The sequence below is a fragment of the Pistacia vera genome, unplaced genomic scaffold (assembly GCF_008641045.1).
Source record: "Pistacia vera cultivar Batoury unplaced genomic scaffold, PisVer_v2 Contig114, whole genome shotgun sequence".
NCBI classification, from domain to species: domain Eukaryota; kingdom Viridiplantae; phylum Streptophyta; class Magnoliopsida; order Sapindales; family Anacardiaceae; genus Pistacia; species Pistacia vera.
The window spans coordinates 457,412-479,158 of NW_022195182.1; the positions used below are offsets into that span (position 1 = coordinate 457,412).

At 38.8% G+C, this 21,747-nt stretch overlaps 2 protein-coding genes across 2 annotated transcripts; both read right to left on the minus strand.

Moving 5' to 3' along the window:
- Positions 1-283: 283 nt before the first annotated feature.
- LOC116144263 lies at positions 284-2,189 on the minus strand. Its single transcript, XM_031429730.1, has 2 exons — positions 1,541-2,189; positions 284-675 (listed from the first exon to the last, which is right to left on the minus strand). Exons 1-2 carry the CDS (start codon positions 1,951-1,953, stop codon positions 642-644), a joined length of 447 nt encoding a protein of 148 aa, XP_031285590.1. The 5' UTR covers positions 1,954-2,189; the 3' UTR covers positions 284-641.
- Positions 2,190-5,936: 3,747 nt separating this feature from the next.
- LOC116144349 (auxin-responsive protein SAUR68-like) lies at positions 5,937-6,353 on the minus strand. The gene has a single exon (XM_031429806.1). It carries the CDS (start codon positions 6,351-6,353, stop codon positions 5,937-5,939), a length of 417 nt encoding a protein of 138 aa, XP_031285666.1.
- Positions 6,354-21,747: the final 15,394 nt, after the last annotated feature.

Consider the following 21,747-nt stretch of genomic DNA (forward strand, 5'->3'; position numbering starts at 1 on the left):
CCTGAATCACTTTCATTGCAAAGACGGCTAGGCCCTCCTGTTTGTTGGCATGGCAACAATGTTAAATATCATAATCCTACTAAGATAACCCCAAATAATTAAAGATCCGAGGTCAGCGCAAAATATGAGAATTTGTAGACTCAGAAATAAGGTGAAAAGCTAAGGTTACAGAAAAACCAAAGTATTCATTCATTACAATTGAAGGTGAATATACAATATCCTTTGCTGATCTATAAGCATGAGATTGATCAAAACTTGCTTGAGTATAGGAACTGTGTACAAATACGTGAACTTTTTACAGAATTCAACTCAAATCAATGTGTATATCGGGGGGAATAAACAAGAGCATTTATAGAAGGAATGTTGGGCTTGTTACTGGATTAAATGGGCTTGTTTCTAAACAAAACCTGCTGCTTCTTTTTGATCGGAAAGAGAAGAGGACATCTTTTCAAGCAATGAATTAAAATAGCTTCTGTCAACATCAGTAACGAAATCCTCATCAATATCCTGAATGGCTTTTGGCAGCTCAACGCCATGCTCCTGGCGCCATTGTGAAATAATTTCATGCACCAAGCGAGTAGGAATGAGTACTGTATGGGAGACGACTATATGGATTTGAGGGCATGTTCGGTTGCCTTCATTTAGCCACTTCTGGATCCAAGGGCAATCAAAAGTCTGCAAATCCAATACAGATTTAGAACTAAAATGAATAATACTGTGATTTATCAGATCATTTATATTATGGACATGAAAAATTCACAAGAATCCCATAAGAAAGCAGAGACATGAACTGAAACTTTTCTAGAGATGTTTACAGAATTACAGTACACTCCAGTTGAAGATCACAGCATAATATATGTTAAGGCCGTAAAAAAATTTATCTATGGAACAAATAGGGTGGCTGCACTTCTAGAAACTTAGCTTCAGAAAAAAAATTCTTTATAAAATCCTAAAGAATCCAACAACTATCTGCGTTAGTAGTAGGGTTTTGAATGTCTTTTAAGTTTTAAGCCACCTCTTGAGAAATCAAACATTAAATGAGAACTTTTCTCTAAACAAAAATTTCACCATTGAAATAAAACCAAATAATCATCTAACAATACAGGGCTCAAACTTTCTGGTTAGATGATGTGATCAACGCCTTGTAACTCCCACCTAACATTCAAATTCCTTCATCAACTTTTGGCTATCTACCAACAAACTAGTGCTTAAGTTATATAGAAAAGGAAATCCAGAGAGAATTGTCAGAAGTCAGACCAAAGCAACTTTTCGAATTTCACAAAGTAAAAATTGCACAACATTACAGTGCCCCGATGCTTAAAAAGTTGAGACACCTAACACAGAAAAAAGTTTCAAATTCAGTACAACAATTCTGCAAAATCCAAACCCCATATAACAAAATTCGAAAGAAGAATCATATTCCAAAAGTATTGAACACTTAACAACCCCACCACCACTAACCCACACAAAGTTCAACAAAAATAAAAAATAAACATACCCTGATATTAACAACCAAAATTAAGTTGGAGCAATAACTAACCTGGCCATTAGCCAAAGCAACAGGGTCAGCCCACAAAATCTCCAGAAATAGGACCTGAACACTTCTGGAACATCCAAGCAGTCAGCACTACTAGAATGAGATTTCTTCAAGTGAAACTCTTTCAAACAAGACAAGACCCTCAAGGCCTCATCAGTTACTTGCATGCCATAATCATCTTCATCAAGAATGGTCTTTAAAAGTCTCTGTAACTCCTTTTTCAACTCAAAAACCTTCCTCCTTCTATGATCAGTCTCGTGAGCTTCTGGGTTGGCCATAAGAGACCAGTCTTCAAAATGAGACTGATAAAAAAGATTGAAACTTTGAACCACAAATGAACCAAGAAAAGCCGCAGGAAGCTTTAGATGCAAAAGGGTGAACATGGCTATGTAATGAGTGTCGAAACGAGGCAACATCACCGTACTACACCATAACTTTGCTTGGCTTGTCCGCCATTCAGAGCTGAAAGAGTGCAGAGAGAATCGTTTTTGCTACTTGGGTGGGATTAAAATTATATTTGATATTTCTGCTTCTATATCATTTACAACTTCTCTCTCACAGCAAAATTCTAACAAGAAGTTTTCATTTTTCCTGTCAGTTTATCATTCAGCAAAGGATAGGTAGGGGCTAGGGTTTTACAAAATTGAAATTGGGTTTGAAAAAATTTTAGGGTTCAAATGATTCTGAGGAAGGAGAGATTTCGAATTTTAGGGTTTTGAAATTTTAGGTTATGCTGATATGTGAAATTTTGGGCTTGAAAATTTTGAAATTCGAAATTTGATGTTTAATTTTTTTTTTTTTTTTTTTTAATTATGGGCGCTTGAGTGTCGTGGGCTCGTGGCAGACAGACGGCGTGATAGATGCGTGGCATTTATGGTAAAAGAGAAGAAGGGATAAAGCTGACATTGTCTATAATACTTTTATTTAATAAAGTATCTTTCGTATCAATAAAAATATCTTAGGTTGCTGTTGATTTATTATTTTGGATAAGATTTTGGTGATAGGATTAGATAATTGAATATAAGAGTATTACGAGGTAAAATTTAAAAATTTATAAAAAAAATCCTCTAAGTTTACTAATTTAATAAATACCCCAATATGTAAAATGATAAAAATACCTCCACCACCTGCAGTGCAAGATTCCAGCTACCACCGCTAGAATGTGGCTGAAAATCGCGTTACGACACAGACTGGTCGGATCTGTGTCGTAACACATCGTTATGGTCTTTTCCGGCCAGATCCACCACGGATTTAACCGAAAAAAGCCAGATCTAAGGCCTGTCGTGGCCGTCGACGACCGAAAAAGGCCAAAATGACGGCCATCGTTTTCAGTCAACGATGGACAAGATTGGGTCGTCGTTAATCTCAACGACGGCCATTTCTTTGGCCGTCGTTCATGGCCAGATCGGTGAACTTCCGGCCATTTATGGTCGTCAGGTAGGCCGTTGTATAGATTCCGGCTACCACCAACGGTGGTTGCCGGAATCTGGCAAGTATGGGTCACGGGGGTGTTTTTGATCATTTTTAAACTTTTTTTTTAGGTGTATTTGATGAAATTAATAACCTTATGGGGTCTAAAAGTAATTAAAAAAATAATATAATATTTCTGGAATAATGTACTAAACATTATTTGGAGAATAGGATTGGGAATAGGGATAAAAATAATAAGCCAAACATAACCTTATTTATTTTTTATATTTTTATTCAAACTCATTTTTTAATTTATATTTAAAAGAGAAAAAGTCAGATACAATCTTGTTTTTATTGAAAGATTCTTTATAATAAAGAGTTTGGATCATATAAAGAATAATTTGAAAATGCTTTTATTTGATTAAACCTCAATGGTGCGTTTGGTTCAGAGAATATTAGATTTAATAGGTATGTTATATTAATATATTTGGTTATGAGGAATAAATTAGTGGGTATGTTATTTAAATTACTAAATTACTCTCTTTTTAAATATTAATATAATATTATTTTTATTATTAATTTTTGAATAATTTCTTTTAACCCCCAAAATTTCAAATTTAGCTAAAACACCCCGCTTCTATAAAAATTTAATTTATAACAAAATCACCCCCACCACCCCAAGCCACTGCCTGCCATTGCCATCCACCGCCCGGAAGTCGCCAAGAGTCGTTGGGAGTCGTTGTGAGTAGCCCACCATCACTGGGAGGCTCCGATATGGCTGTTTTTTGCCATATTGATGGTCGAAAACACCACATCGAAGTAGATCAGGCTGAAAATAGTCAGATCTATTATGACAATTTCCGACTAGATCGATAGATCTGGCTGTTAACAGCAAGGTCTATTTTGGCTGGAATAGATTTGGCCATTAACGGTCATATCTTACCCTGATATGGTCAATAAAGGCCATAGATATGGCCGTTAATGGCCAGATATACTCCGATAGGGGTGTTTTCGGCCATTAATATGGCTAGAAACAACCATATCGGAGCCTCCCGATGACAGTGGGCTATTCACGGCGACTCCAGGAAACTTTCGGAAACTTCCAACGACGGATGACGGTGGTTTGATTGGTAGCAGATGGGTGAGGTGGTGGCTTGGGTGGGTTGCAACTTATTTTGAATTTAAGGGTAATTTTGTCTAAAAGGTTAATTAATTGGGATGAAATAGTAAAGGTCAGATTCATGTAAATTAATTTTAAAACAAGAATATTATTGTCCTAAAATTTTATTAATAAATGATAGAATTGTAATAAAAATAAGATTATCTTAGTAATCTTACAATACCTAAGAAACTTGAAGTTATTAAATTACCTCCAATATTACTAACAGTAAATATTATTAGTATTGAAAAATTATCGAAATCTTATATTACTTAACAACCAGACATGATAATCAAGTAATATAAAATGATATAACTCTAGTTATCTCATACAACCTCCAATCAAAGGTCTACTAAGGGGTTAAGATCAAAACCCCTTTTGTTGAATAATCCTATTTTTTTTTTAATAAAATAATAGGGGTAAAGATGGCTTCAAGGTATCCTATCGGATCATCTATATAAAAACCAAGCCATTCGACAGTGAAGTTGTCTTGAAACTTACAAAATTACAAAAGAATGTAATATATTTTTATCTTTAAAGTACAAAACACCGGATTTGCGAGGGATGTAATCATGTGAACAAAAAATTTGAAGTTTCCTATCTGATGATCATTGTTGGAATTCTCATTAAAATTCACATAGCGGTTATTGAATAATTTTCATTACCATGGGGAGGCCAACAGGGGAAGGCTAATTATGCTACATTTTATAGCTCTTAATAGAGAAGGATACATTTTGAGGGATGTTTGTCTAAGCTTATAAGCTGGTCAAACTAACTTATAAGCTCTAAAATTAAGTTGACCTGTTTGTTTATAATCTGGCAAAATAACTAATCTGTTTCAGTTGTTGTTACAATTTTCTTACTTTTCTGCCTTTCTTTCAAGGGTAAACCAAATATAGTTATGAAAAATTTCCTGTTACAATTATCTTATAAAATTTACCAGGACATGTTACATTTATAACAACAACTGAAACAGATTAGTTATTTGGTTCACAACTAAATTTGAACCTATGTTCTGTTACTTGTTTTATAATCTTTCAAAATTTTACTATATGAGATTTTCTCCTGATCCAAGCTTTTATCTTGACAAAAACAGGTTTCTGAAAAGTAGTTAAACGCAATAGAGGTCATATTAATACCTTGTAGACATATTATTGCATACAATATTACCATTTAAATCCCTCACTTGGAAGATATTGAGAAAGAAGTAAGCAACGATATCAAAATAGCAGCACCATTTATGTTGGGAGATTCTCTTTTTTTGTGTGCATGATTTACTGAGAATAACATATCATCCTAAAAAAAGCTGTAATGAAGGCAATTGATTGTGCTTTCACCATCAGAATGTAAACAGTAGAACTTGCTCTTTCTTTTCAACATGTCACATGAGATTGTCCATCTGATGTAATCGGTTTTTTTTTTTTTTTTTTTTTTGACCGAGGGTATTTAGGTCAGTTTACGCATACTTTAACTAATCCCTCGAAACTCTAGAACTACCGGTTGGGTAAGAGCTTTAGTAGTTATCCCTATCAGCATTCGAAGAGGGACTCGAACTCAAAATCTCTTGAAAAATACATCCAATAGTCTCTATCGAATTGTTCGATCACCCAAAGGTAGTTAAGATATAATCGTTATTAACACAAAATTTTAAGTAATTCTGTTGGAAGTTGTATCAAATTAGCCAGATATTTATTTTCAAGATCCCTTTGATTTATCTGCCCCTTAAGGATCAAAATAACAACTTTAATATATAATCTAAGCTCACATAATTTGTAATTATATTCTCACTAGAAAAATGTTGTGTATCTTCTACAAAAGTTAATTTTGATCTCAGTTACAAACAAGTACATTTTGATGTCTTGGTTCTTGCTGCAAAGAGGATGACAATGAGCAGCAAGAAGTAACTACTGACATAGGCTTAAGTTTGTCTTGATTCTTCACGACGCTGCCTCGTATCAGTGACACCATGTACTCGAAGAAGAAGGAATCACACGGCAACGTAATGGGGCCATCACTTGGCAATCCAAACGCCTCCTCTGACATTTTCATGAGTTCCCGAAAAATGTCATTGTTAAGAAATGGAAGAGGAATCACAAAGCGCCTGCAATCCGTTGTGTACACAACAAATTGACCCTTGTTAGCCACATATGAAGTGTTGGAACCATTTAAATTGGCAAAACTGCTTGCCCTTTGGAACAAGATTCTTTTTCTTCCTTCTACGGCCGCCTTTCGCCACTTCATTGCCATTTTTATGAGTGTCTTGGTACTTAGCATGCTGTCTTAATGGAAAATTCTGGAAGTAGAAAGATTTCAAGCAAAGAATGTTATAACACACTATCAATTGTGTTGCTTTCCTGAGTGAAAATAATTGCAGATGGCCTAATTATATACTCAAACTTCTGAATGAAAATAATCTCTAGTTGCTTTCCTTATGTAAGTCACATTAGATGCAGAACCATGTGCTGATGTTTAGGAGCTCGGGACCTTGAAGCTATGACATGTTTGGTTCTGCCAGAAAATCAACAAAACAAGATTGAACATAGCTGAAAACTATCAACTCATTTTCAAGTGGTATAACAGATACTGGGACCAATCAATTCATCAATCTTATTTTCACCAAATTTTCAAGAACATAGGCGAAAATACCGACTCCTAATGTATATATCTAATCTTTCATTAAAAACTAGTACTAGAGAAGACGTCAAAAAACAGAACATGTGCATCTAAATATCCCTGGAATTAAATGTAAGAGGCTAGCGGATGCCTCATTCTTTCACCTGGACTTAAAACTTCTGTGGCTGACAATCACTTGGGACCCTCAGTATTCCAAATTCTAATTTGTTAGGGGACATGGCAATGCAAATAGAACATTGTGTGACTCAAAGAGAACTAGAGTCTAAAGATACGTCACTCCAAGTTGTGACTTGCAAAATGTGAACTCTTCCAATTCCATTAAAGCTGCTTCGTTTGAACCACATATTTATGCATATCTTGTTTGGTAGTTCACTCAGAACATGCTGGGGCCAACATGCTATAAGTGTATGTCTTGCACATGCCTAGATCTGCCAAATCATTTTCCCTTACCAAATTCCAAAAATATTTCTTCATAGATATATTCATGAGAGAGTTTTAGATCTAGATAGAATGTCCATTCTTGCCAAGTAGATCAAAGGTTCTCAAGGACCCAAACAATAAAGATTCAACAATATTGGGGCCGGTGGCGCCTTAATCTACTTGGCAGAAATTTGGTTCATTGTGTAGGTTTTTCAGGGTTCAAAAGCTAAGAGAAAGAAGGATTTTCGTGCATGAGAGAGAGCTAAACAAGAAGAGTAAAAACTGATGCAAAAACAGGCTGTATTTTCATTCATAAACTGAGAGATATATGGACCTAATACATCACTGTTACAACAACTTCTTAGTACAAATAATCTTTAAATATACTACAATTTGAACTATCCTTAACAAACACAAATTTCACTGAGATTTTGTGGCCTTGATCACCGGCTGACTCCACCTAAACACCACACAAACACACTTCCAAAATGGACAGGAATTGCACTTGACAGACAGCCCCTTTTAGTTCAAAAACTGGCACCAAACTTTCAAACCAAACATGCAAAATGATTTCTAGCAAAATATCATTTACTTCAACACTCCTCCTTGATATTTTTTGCTGGAAACTCCAAGTTTGAATCTTAATTCTTCAAACTTGGATCTGCCTAATGATTTAGTAATTATGTTAGCCACTTGCTCTTCTCCCTTACAATGTATCAGCTTTACCTCCCCATTTTGGTCTGCCTCTCTCACTGCATGATATTTGATTCTGATATGCTTTGTGCGACCATGGAGTACTGGATTCTTGGACATAGCAATTGCCGATTGGTTGTCACAAAGCAGCACATTTCCTTGAGTCTGTTCCAGCCTTAAGTCTTTCAAAATTTTTCTCAGCCAAACCAACTGGTTTACTGCAGCAGCAGCAGCAGCAACAACATATTCAGCTTCAGCAGTTGATTGTGCTACCACCTCTTGCTTTTTTGAATTCCAGCTTATGGCACCTGCATTCACAAAAAAAACATATCCAGAGGTGTTTTTCATGTCATCCAAGGAGCCACCCCAATCACTATCAGTGAAGCCATGTAAACTGAAATTTTCAGCTTCCTTAAACCATATTCCCAGGTCTAGACATCCTCTAATGTACCTGAGGACTCTTTTTGCTGCTTGCAAATGCAGCTCACTTGGTTCATTCATGAACCTAGAGAGTAAGCTTGCTACATACATAATCTCTGGCCTTGTTGCAGTCAAGTATAACAAGCACCCAACTATACTTATGTACTTAGTTTCTTCAACTTTAGCAGCACCATCATTTTTGCACAGCTTCAAATTTTGCATCAGAGGTGTGTTGACAGGTTTGCAGTTTTCCACTGCAAATTTTTTCAGTAGTTCATTAGCATACTTTTCTTGGGAGATAAATATGCCATAAGGGGACTACCATACTTCCATTCCTAGAAAGAAACTCATCTCCCCTAAATCGGTCATCTCAAATTCCTTATGCAGCTCCTTCTTGAAATCCAGCAGCCTAGTGGAATCAATCCCTGTCACCAGGAGATCATCAACATACAAGGATACAAATATCTTTTCATCATCAACCTCTCTAACATATAGGGTGTGCTCATTTGGACTTCTTTCAAACCCCAAACTTATCAATAACTCATTGATTCTGCTGTACCAAGCCCTAGGGGCCTGTTTTAATCCATAAAGAGCCTTCCTAAGGAGATACACCTTATCCTCTTGCCCTTCAACCGTATACCCTTCAGGNCTTTAGTTTCAAGTAAACTCATTTTCCGGATTTTGTTTTGCATGGTGTGTATGAATCCATTTGAGGTGCATTTGAACATAAATGACTTTGTGAATGACTGGAGTTTGATATAAGGAGTTGTTTTTAGTTATTTGATGGTTGTGAAAGTGCATGAAGGGTGATAACCGAATGGTCATAAGGAGTTGAAAGAAAACCTAGCCTAGGTTGAGTCAAAAGTGGTTGTTTTTAGGGTAGTATATGAATTGAGGTTGAAGAAATTCATATCACCATTGCATCTTGAAGTTTCAAGTACTAAAGCTTCTCATCAATTCTCTCTTATTCACACATTCTAAACAAAATGATCAGTGCCAAGAAACTCATCAAGCTCACAAAAAAGTGGCAAAGGACAGTTGCCCTCAACAGAAAAAGGATTTCGTTACCCGGATTCAATAAAACTAGCGTACCATCAGCGGCGAATAAGGTCCATTTTGTTGCTTACACAGTTGATCAAAAGAGGTTTGTGTTTCCCATAAAATATCTTAGGAGTCACATATTTCAAGAGCTCTTAAGGAGGAAGAGTTTGGTTGAGTACATATTTTAAGAGCTCTTGAGGAGGAAGAGTTTGGTTTACCAGGCAATGGGCCAATCACATTGTCATGTGATGCAAGCTTTATGGAGTATGCATTCTCATTGATCAAAAGTTGTGTTGATAGGCAAATGGAGGAACCTTTAGTCATGTCTATTGCTAGTAGCAGATGCTCATCAATGTCTCATTCCCTCCCTCATGAACAAATTGGTCACCAATTACTCGTTTGTAGTTGTTGAATTGCTCACTTGATCACACAAAAATTTTGTAAATAATAAATGTGATATAGAATTAATGTATAGTTCAATACATTTTATGAAAAGTGTTATAACTTGTGTCTAAGAAGATCCATTCACCAACACAAACAAACCACAACAAGATTCAAGATTAAAATAGACACACACAACCAAGACACGATCTACCGTGGTTCACTTATCCTTTTATGGATAAGCTACATCCACGTTGAGCTCAAGAACGGTATGAGTTCGCTGCACTTTCTATTATCAAGATTACACAGATTCAACAACCACCAGATGTATACAAATACAAACTGCAATCAGCCTAACAAGATACCCTTTAAGTACCTCTAACATGAGAGAAGAACACTCTCACCCGAATGATTAATCCCTCTAACCACTCGAACTGATTACACTAACAATCTAGAAAACTCACAACCCTAACTCACCAAATTGCACAGAGGGAAAACCCTAAAATGTGTGTGTAACTCGATTCTGCGCAAAACAGGAGTTTATATATGGTTGACTAAGAGACTGATCCTGGTCGTTGAATTTGGAGTGCATCTTGCGGTCAAAAATCATCCTGGTTATTTGTCCAAAACGACGTCGTGTTCCTTTACCCGACGCTATTTCAGGCTTCCACTTTAACAATCTCCACTTTGGAAGCACTGAAGCTGTAACACCCCACTTGAGGTACATAGTTAAGATTTGATGAATGGCTTGAATGTTTATTGATTTATCCTCATTCGAGTTTGTATGTTGTTAATATTGTTCGGTTTATCCTTGGATGAAAAGGTGTCTTGGTTTGGTTGAGTGATTCCCTGAAAGTGTGTCAGACTTGGCGATATGTTAGGGTTACAGTCTTCGCCGGGCCGAAGAATCATCGTCGCCGCAGCGATGAGGAGGTGTTACAACCCGTGTAGCTTCTGTGAGACTTCGCCGGGCGAAGAAAATAGCTTCGCCGCGGCGAAGACCCGGCTGAATGTTCCCCTTGAGTTTTTGAGATTTCTTTCTTTTGAGACTCAATGACCATTCTACCCCTTTTTAGCAGGAAAAGTGGGGAGTGAATTGTAAGGAAATTTCATGGAGAATAGTTTGATTGGGGTTGTGTTTGCAAAGAATGAAAGGTCTTAAATGGGATTTCAAAGAGAGAGTAAGGGTATTTTGGGAAAGAGTGGATAAAAATATGTGATATTAAGGGTTAGCTTTAGAAACCCTTTCATTTTGTTTCTTCACCACCGCCTCTTTCATCCCTTATTTCTCTCAATTTTTCATTCAAGATTCCAAGGATCTTTGAAGAGCTTTTGACTAGAATTTGTTACAAGTTGATCCTAAGCACTAAAAGGTGAGAATCCTTACTCTAGAAGCAATTTTTTATTTGTTGAAAGAGTGGGATCCTTATTAAGTTTTGTATTGAAGGTTAAGAGAAAGTGTCAAGCCATCAAGAGTAGAGAGGTTTAGTGGATTCTACTTGTGTCCAAGGTAAGTAAATTCACCTAAGTTGTGATTTACTTGATTGAATGATGTGTAGAGATTTTTAGATATATGCTTGATGCTTGAATTTCTATGTTTAAATTGAGTTGATGAGTTCAAGGTTGTTATAAGAAAGAATTTCCACCATGAGAAGGGTGGATTGTGTTGTTAAAGTTGGGAAGAAGTGTGAATAGAATTAGAAGGATTTGAGAGGATCATTTGAAGTGTGTTTTGCTTTGCAGGTTGTATGATGTTTTAAAGGAGTGGAACTCCTATTTTGGATGATTAAGAAAGAAGCATAATGAAAGTTAGAATAGAGTTTATGTATGCACACATTTTGTTTGATGAAATGTCTAAAAGAAGCATAAGTAGAAGTAGAGAACCTTACTTTATGCAACATAGCATATTTGCATATCATGAATGCATATAAGAAAGATTTTAGGCATGAGCCATCCATATGCATATGTTTAATTAAGTAATCACATGAGAAAGAAATATGAGAAATGAGAAAGAAACACTCTAAGAATAGAGATAAAGAAAAGAACCAATTCTCTTAGAGTAAAGAGAAAGAAAGAACTAGCATTAGAAGAAAAAATGATTCTTAAGTGCTACAAAAAAGAAAAGAAAATAGGTTGTGCGGTGGGGAACTTGTGAGTGTAGAGTTACCCTCATGTAAACTGTTATGAGAAAGAACGGTCTCCACCATGAGAGAGCGGAATACATGTAAATCGCTATGAGAAAGAGCGATCTCCGCCATGAGAGAGCGGAATGCATGTGAACCGTTATGAGAAAGAACGGTCTCCGCCATGAGAGAGCGGAATGCATGTAAATCGCTATGAGAAAGAGCGATCTCCGCCATGAGAGAGCGGAATGCATGTGAACCGTTATGAGAAAGAACGGTCTCCGCCATGAGAGAGCGGAATGCATGAAAACCGCTATGAGAAAGCGGAATGAGATTGAGAAAAAGAAAAGAATAGAAAGAAAAGAAAAGAAAGAAAAATGAGAATTTGAATTAGAAAATTGATAAGAATACAAAGAGAATTGATGAGTATTGCACGGGGATGATAGCGTAAGAGACTTTTTACTTACTGGGCATCTTTGTGCTCACTCCGTTGTTTTCTTTGTTGTACAGGGAATAGGTGAGGACTTGGTCGGATGGACGTCGGCAAGCGAGGAGATTTGGCTGCACTGTCCACTGTTTTCGTTTTTGAGCGTCTTTGTTCACATGCTGCTTTGTTTTGTAAAGAATGTAATTATTAAGTAAAGAAAAATTTTTGGGCCCAACTGTTTTGAGAAATATGTTGTCTTTTTATTAATCTATATTATGAATTTGGTAAAAGAAAGTAGTTGTTACAGAAGCAGCTTCTCCGTGCAGCTTGTCTAGCCCCATTTCGTCATTGCTCTTTATCACTCCAAGTTACTTGATATACAACAAGTTCAAGCAGTGCTTGAACTTGGTTGGAGTGATTATCTTGGTGCCCATGTCTGCTGGATTCTCTTATATGGGAACCTTTTTAAGTTCAATTATTCCACTTGCAACTTGATCCCTCATGAAGTGATAGTGTACATCCACGTGTTTAGTCTTTTCGTGATACACTGGATTTTTGTTTAGATGGATCACACTCTGATTGTCAGAATACACTGTCACCTTTCCATCAATTAAGTTTGCCTCTATCAGAATTCCTTTTAGCCATAAGGCTTCTTTAACTGCATTAGTTACTGCAATGTACTCTGATTCTATTAATGGCAGTGCTACAATGGGCTGCAACTGGGATTTCCAGCTTATACAATTTCCACCTAGTGTAAAGAAATATGCTGTAGTTGATTTTCTGGTATCCTTATCACCTGCAAAATCAGCATTTACAAACCCAACCAGATCAAATGCAGTATTTCTTTTACAGTATTCAAGCCCAACACAAACAGTACTGTTTATATATTTCAGCATCCAATTTAAAGTTGTCCAGTGTTCCATACCAGGGTTGGACATATACCTGCTTAACATGGAAATGGCAAAGGCTAAGTCTGGCCTAGTACTAATCATGGCATACATCAGTGACCCCACAACATTAGCATAAGGGACAAACTCCATTTTCAATAATTCTGACTCAGTTTTGGGACATTGGGACTTACTAAGTATAAACTGACTGGTTAAGGGCATTGTGACTAGTTTGGCACCAGCCATGCCAAACTTTGTGACTAGCTTCAGTAAATAAGATTGTTGCTGCAGTCTAAGTTCACTTCCCTTTCTATTCCTATTTATTTCCATGCCTAGAATTTTCTTGGCATTTCTTAGGTTTTTCATGCTGAATTCAGTGTTTAGTCCCTTCTTCAATTCACTAATCTGGGTTTTTGACTTACTAATCAACATCATATCATCAACGTATAATAGTAAGTAAATAGGCTATTCATTGTCCATTTTAAAGTAGAAGCAACTATCATACTAGCTTCTAGTGAATCCTATACCTATTATAAAGGTGTCAAACCTTTTGTACCATTGCCTAGGGGACTGTTTTAACCTATATAAAGACTTTTTTAGAAGGCATGCATGGTCTAGGAACTTGAGGTTAGTAAACCCCATAGGTTGGCTCATAAAGATTTTTTTTCTCTAGTGTTCCATGAAGGAATGCAGTGGTAACATCCAACTGCTCCAGTTCTAAGTCTTGATATCCTTATTGTTTTGTATTTTACCATAGGGGAGAAGACTTCATTCCAGTCTATCCCCTCCCTTTGGGTGTACCCTTTAGCCACTAGTCTGGCTTTATACCTTGGTGGGTTAGCCATGGAAATGTCCTCTTTAAGTGTGAATACCCACTTACATTGGGTCAGCTTTTGATTACTTGGCTTTGGAACCAATGTCCAAGTTTCATTTACCTTTAAAGACTGCATTTCCTCTTCCATGGCTGTTCTCCACTTGTCCCTATCCTTAGATTTCATGGCCTCTTGATATGTGTCAGGTTCAGACCTTGGCACTTCAGTACCTACAAGAAGAGCAGTGTAAATTAGTTTTGCATATGAATACCTTGAGAGTGGTCTTACCTCTCTCCTTGTTCTGTCTCTGGCAAGCTGATAATTTGTCAGTTCATGTTGTTGTGGTTCCAGGAACTCTTCTGCTTCTTCATCTTTAGTTTGATCAGCTTCCTCATGTGCAGTTTCAGTTTCAGGCTGCTGGGGTACTTGTGTTTGTGCTTGAGGTGGATTTAATTGATGGGTTGTGGGCTTCACCTCAATCTGAGTGATACTGGTCTGAGTGGAGTCTGTTTTAGTGCTTTTGGTTGTACCTCCATCAGGGTTAGTTCCTTTGCATGGGAATACTCCCTAATTAAACACTACATCCCTACTCAGTATGATCCTGACCCCTGGTGACTCTCTATCCAACAGCTTGTACCCTTTTGTGCCCTCAAGATATCCAAGGAACACACACCTAGTTGATCTAGGTTCCAGTTTCCCCCCTACAGTGTGTGCATATGCTGCACAGCCAAACACTCTTAGATGCCCTAGTTCTGGTCTTCTTCCAGACCATCTCTCTTCTGGACTGATTAGACCTACTACTGTGGAAGGACTCTTATTCACTAAGTAGGCAGCTGTAGAGAGTGCCTCTCCCCAGAAGGTTTTTGGAAGGTTTGAAGTAATCAATAGACACCTAACTTTGTCTAGGAGTGTCCTATTCATTCTCTCAGCAACCCCATTCTACTGAGGGGTATTTCTGACTGTCCTATGCCTCAAGATCCCCTGTTCACTACAAAACTTGTCAAACTCCAGATTGCAGAACTAAGCCCATTGTCAGTCCTAAGGGCTTTGACCTTTTTACCAGACTGGTTTTCAACTAAAGTTTTCTAGTCTCTAAACTTTGCTAGGGCTTGATCTTTAGACCTAAGTAAGAATACCTAGACATTCCTACTGTAGTCATCTACTATTGAAAGGAAATAACTGTTTCCACCATGAGATTTAACCTTTTCTGGCCCTCATAAATCAGAATGTAGATAATCCAAACAGTTGTTTGCTAAGTGGACTCCCTTAGGAAAACTGTTCCTGTGCTGTTTACCAAGAACACAATTTTCACAGAATTCTAAACTGGTGACAGTATCTTTCCTAAACTGTCCTAGCCTATTTAGAACATCCATCCCCTTTTGACTCATATGGCCTAACCTTAAATGTCACTTTTCGGTTACTGATAGATTTGGAGACCCAAGGGTTGTGCTGTTACAGTCAGAATAGAAACTACCACAGAGTATATAGAGTCCATTTTTCTTTTCTCCTGTCAACACAAGATTTTCATTCTTATAGACATTCAACCACCCACCGTTTGCCTTATAGCAGCAGCCTGCTTCATCTAGGGTGCCTAGAGATATGAGGTTTCTCTTTAAGTCAAGGATATACCAGACTTTGGTTAACCTGATCAGTTTTCCCCCACTTAATCTAAGGGTTATGCAGCCGATTCCCTTAACTGTACATGCTTGGTTGTTTCCCATGTACATAGTCTCATGATCAGACTCCAACTCCTATTAGGGCTCTTATGGAAAGTACAACCTGAATCTAAAACCCATTCTTTTGCAGTGTCAGATATTGACACTGTTAGGACTTCTGGTTCATCCACCTGGTTACTAGTGGAGGCTAGGTTGTTTTTTGTATTCCCGTGTTTCTGTTTCTTCTTCTAGTCAAAGTATTTTTTGTTTAGATGGCCTGTCTTGTTACAATAGTAACACTTCCTAGTTTCTGTTTTGGTTTTATTGTTTCCCTTCCATTTCTTCTTATTCTTATCCCCTTGACTAGGCTGGAATCCTTTACTAGACTGACCAGGTTCTGAACTACTCTTTACAAACAGAGTGCTATTGTTCCTCTTAAGAGTTTTAAGCTCTAATTCCCTTGCCTTAAGCCCAACAACTATCAAATCAACACTGGGTACAGTACCGGAGTACTGAAGGGCATTCTTGACTACTTGGTAGTCTTCAATTAAGAAGTTCAACAATATCATGGCAAGACTAGTCTGACCTAGTTCTTGGTCAGTGCCTTTCAGAATTAGATTCATCTTAAGAAATTCGTCTAAATTTTCCTCAATAGACTTCGAATTATCCATCTTATAAGAGAATAAGGCTCCCTTTAAGAAAACCAAATTCGATGCAGATTGTAAGGCATATAAAGATTCTAATTTACCCCATAAACTAACAGGAGTTTCGAATCCATCTACCTTCCGAAGAACACTGTCCGAGAGATTCATCACGATCAAGTTATATGCTTCTTTGTCAATCTCTTCCTTCTTCTCCAGTCTTTCCTCTGACCATTCTTGGGATCCTTTTCCAGTGCGATTGCAACCTTTTGTGTGAGAGAAGAGCTTTCATCTTCTTCTTCCAGCTCCCTAAATCGATCTTCCCATCATATTGGGAGATCTCCATACAGGTAGTGCTCATTTTACTGTAACGGAGGGGAACTATTGTCTAAGGTGTACGTGGCGTTGTTACACCAGAGGTTGCCAAGTATTGCTAGGCAGTTTTTAAGGCTGTTTATGGTTTCCAACCGAGATACCCTTAAACCTCGGCCAAGATTCGACTTGAGATACTGTCTACGGTGTAAGTGGCGTTGTTACACTAGAGGTTGCCAAGTACTGCTAGGTAGTTTTTAAGGCTATTTATAGTTTCCAGCCGAGATACCCTTAGACTTTGGCCAAGATTTGAATCGTTAGATCCAATTGGGAGACTCACAAGAATCAGTAATTCGAAAAACCCCAATTTCCCGAAACCCTAATCTCACGAAACCCTAATTTTACAAAAGACCCCAAATTCGCAAAACCCTAATTTTGTGAAACCCTAATCTCCGAGAGATGGCTCTGATACCACTGTTATAACCTGTGTCTAAGAAGATCCATTCACCAACATAAGCAAACCACAACAAGATTCAAGATTAAAACAGACATACACAACCAAGACATGATTTACCGTGGTTCACTTATCCTTTTATGGATAAGCTACATCCACGTTGAGCTCAAGAATGGTATGAGCTCACTGCACTTTCTATTATCAAGAACAATCAAGATTATACAGATTCGACAACCACCAGATGTACACAAATACAAACTGCAATCAGCCTAACAAGATACCCTCTAAGTACCTCTAACCCGAGAGAACAACACTCTCACCCGAATGATTAATCCCCCTAACCACTCGAACTGATTACACTAACAATCTGGAAAACTCACAACCCTAACTCACCAAATCACACAGAGAGAAAACCCTAAAATGTGTGTATTACTCAATTCTGCGCAAAACAGGAGTTTATATATGGTTGACTAAGAGACTGATCCTAGTCGTTGAATCTAGAGTGCATCCTGTGGTAAAAAATCATCTCGGTTATTTGTCCAAAACGACGTCGTGTTCCTTTACCCAAAACGACGTTGTTTCAGGCTTCCACTTTAACAAAAAGTTTCTTCAAGTTCCTTCATGTTTTTGTTCTTCATTGACAATGATCCGCATGACTACTAAAGCCAACAAATAATAAGAAAAGTTTGAAATAGACCATAAACATTTTAAATCTAAAGCCGGTGGTGAGTCATGCCGTGTCAAAAAATTCAAGGTTTATCGTGTTGTAGGTCATGCCATGCCATGCCATGCCAAGGCCCATAAAAATTTGTGTCTTATCATGCCGTGCCGACCCACCAAATTTGAAGGCCCATGACACGGCCCCCTATATATCATGTCTACCGTGGGTCGATTCACTTGCTTTGTAAAAATATTTAATTTTAATATTTATAAATTATGGTAATTATGATTTATTATTAATAATTATTATAAAAATATTTTATATATTATATTTAGTGACATTTAGTATTTATTACTGATGCGTGTTTACTACAACATGCAAAACTAGCAAGTGCACTAGTCGCACAAGTAATAGAGTGATGGGTAGGATATCGTTCCCACGAGGACTGGTAGCAAAGCACTAAGTTTCCTAACGTTAACAGGTTGAAGCAATCGAATATCTTGGATTGGTGGGAGCAAATTGTAATTGAAAGAAAACAAAAATAAAATTTAACAAAGAATTAATTCTTAAATAAGAAAGCAAATGAAACACAGAATATCAATTTAAGTAAAACGGGTAGGGTTTTGACTTCGTTTGGATTATTTATGGGTTAAACCTAAGAGTTATACTATTTTCACATTCACGTGCAATGGTTGTAAATCGGATTCACTAATATGTTAACATACCCTCTCGGGCTATGTTTTCCTATTCATCCTTATTAACATTCCGCACCCAACAAATTGAAGGTTAATAATTCTAAAATCATGAAGCACAAGAATCCTAAATTGATTTCATCAATTCTTGAATCTATCTCTAGCATCCAATACTATAATGGTTATTACCCAAGAAGCTTAACATGAATTATTTCTCAATCTCATCATGTTCATCACATACAGCATTTAATTTCAGAGTAACACACAACCAAAGCTTATTCACATGGAAATAACACAATCAAATACTTAACCCATTTCAAATCCAAACTACAATCAAAACCCTAACCCATAGAANTGTCCAGTGTTCCATACCAGGGTTGGACATATACCTGCTTAACATGGAAATGGCAAAGGCTAAGTCTGGCCTAGTACTAATCATGGCATACATCAGTGACCCCACAACATTAGCATAAGGGACAAACTCCATTTTCAATAGTTCTGACTCAGTTTTGGGACATTGGGACTTACTAAGTATAAACTGACTGGTTAAGGGCATTGTGACTAGTTTGGCACCAGCCATGCCAAACTTTGTGACTAGCTTCAGTAAATAAGATTGTTGCTGTAGTCTAAGTTCACTTCCCTTTCTATTCCTATTTATTTCCATGCCTAGAATTTTCTTGGCATTCCTTAGGTTTTTCATGCTGAATTCAGTGTTTAGTCCCTTCTTCAATTCACTAATCTGGGTTTTTGACTTACTAATCAACATCATATCATCAACGTATAATAGCAAGTAAATAGGCTGTTCATTGTCCATTTTAAAGTAGAAGCAACTATCATACTAGCTTCTAGTAAATCCTATACCTATTATAAAGGTGTCAAACCTTTTGTACCATTGCCTAGGGGACTGTTTTAACCTATATAAAGACTTTTTTAGAAGGCATGCATGGTCTAGGAACTTGAGGTTAGTAAACCCCATAGGTTGGCTCATAAAGATTTTTTTCTCTAGTGTTCCATGAAGGAATGTAGTGGCTTGGGTCGATCTATCTGGTTGGGCGATCGAGTCAACATGTCAGATTCTGACATGACTAGTTTGAGCGGGATTATGGTAGACCCAGGGGATGAGTATAAGCGTGCCCCGATAACAGTGATGATGCCTGAAGGGGGGTTTTGGTGGGCGTACCGACTGGAGTTAGTATAGCCGCTCCAGGGGCGAGTGAGGTTGGGCCGAGTGGCTCAGGCAGGCATGGGAGGAGTGGGGAAGACTTCAAAGGGGCCGATAGTCCATCTTTGTCCCGCAGTAGCTTTGAGGAAGAGCCGAGCCAGCAGGGCAGTGGAATTTTGACTAGAGATTATCCGCCCGTGCTGAAGGATAGTGACGTGTGGCGCATCCAGACCTTGTATCACATCCTTGGTTCAGTCGATATCCGGGCGCTGCGGTCTTATGAAAGGGTTGATTGGGAGGCCTAGGGTTGGATTTGTGTTTATGAAAAGTGGTTTCATGACGGGTTGAGGTTGCCTGTGCCTTGCCTCGTTTGGGAGGTGCTGAACCACTTCATGATTGCCCTTTCCTAGCTTATGCTGAACGCTTGGAGATTGCTGATGGCTCTGGATGGCCTGTGCATTCGGAACCAAGTAAGGTTCGGGCTGCACGAGTTGCTATACTCGTATTTCCTGAAGGAGAACGATAAAGAGAAGGGTCGATATCTGCTGAACTTGAGGCACGATCGGTCTCACCTAGTGACCGATCTGCGGTCTAGTGATAAGAACTGGAAGGACCGCTATTTCTTCCTGAGGGGTTAGGCTGTCTTTGGAGAGAGAGGGCAGGGCAGGGCGAGATCCCGGGTGGTTGGCAAACAACTGGTAAGAACTTAGTATTTTCTTTTGTGCTTTGATTACTAAATCTTGATTGTGTTTTTTGTTTTCAGAGCTTGAGTATAATCGGGCTGGGCAGAGCAGAGACGGCCTGGACGTTGCGACCCAGAGGGTGTTGGCCATTCCGTCAGAGCGGAGGGACTAGCGGGTGGTGTTGGCTGAGTCAAATTTGAGGACTAGCATTCTATGGGCCGGCGTAGAAGTGATCCAGCGAGGTACTCCATTCCCCTCGCTGAAGCAGACTTGGGACGTTCTCCTAAGTCGATACCGTTGGAGAGTTTGCACTTGCAGAGTCACTAATGAAGAAGTTGAGCGTCCTAGGTGCGAACGAGTCCATCGCCAGGCGTCGAGAGAAGAGGAGGAGGGAGTCGCTTGCTAGGGCGGACGTAAGGGTTAAGGACGTGTTAGCGACGCCACCCAGTCAGCAGCTGCCGAGTCAGTAGCCTACAGTCGGAGCCGGGTCGTCCAAAGCTACCGTTGTGGATGAGGAGGCCGGGACTATTACTATCACGATTCTAGCTACTGCATTGACTTATTCCGATGCGACGTCTATGAGCAAGCTAGCCGACTCTTTCTTGTTCTCGGTGGACAAGGCGCGCCTGAACCAGATGGGTGTAGTTGTTGCCGCCGATTGGGGTGTATCCCGTGCCGTTCAAGTATGGCAGTACTTGTTCGCTTTTCCTGTTTTTGAATTTTGTTCTGATGGCAAAGTTTTGTTGTGCAGGTACTCACTAGCAGTCTTCATCTGAGGAAGTCTGTCGTGGCATAGGAGAAGCGGATACAGGATGTATCCAAGGCCAACACTAGTTTACGCTAGAGGGAGGCAGCGTCTCGGAAGGCTGAGCAAGAGAGTCAGCAGCGCCTCAGGGATAGTGAGGCCGAGGTCGAGAGATTACGGCGCAAGTTGGCCGAGAGGACCGCAAAGGTCGAGTCCCACAGGGAGCAGTGCATCTCCATTGCTAATGATGCTATCATCAAGGCCCGAGGTGAGCTCATGCTGGAGTTCAAAGAAGGGCGGACCTCTCATTGGGATTCGGATGAAGACATTCTGTTCATGCAGGAGTTACTAGAAGAAGGAACTAGTCATCCAAGGGGGCAGGACGAGGAGTAGGCGCCTGACCTTAGTCAGTCGGGGCCATCGGGTGTTGGGGACGTCAGCGACTAGGCTGCGGGGCCGAGTGTTAGCGGTACGGACATGGCGACCGATTCGGTGATGGAGGATGAGGCTCGTGTTGAGGACGCTTAGCGCTTTCTCTTGTTTAGATATTTTGGGGCCTGCGATGCCCTTTCATCTAGCGTGTGTGCCATTTTTGTATTCTAAATTGGGCCGTTTGATGCTATATATATCACATTTGATTATTTTGATTTCTGGTGTTGTCTCCTTGGATGAATGAACTGTTCGTTGTTTCTCTTCTTGTAGGTGCATTATGTTGTGTATGTTACTTCAGAGTGGCCCAATGGCTAAGGCATGTAGGCCTTATGTTGGGCTGGGTTGGTGCTTTGCTTGTCAATGGTG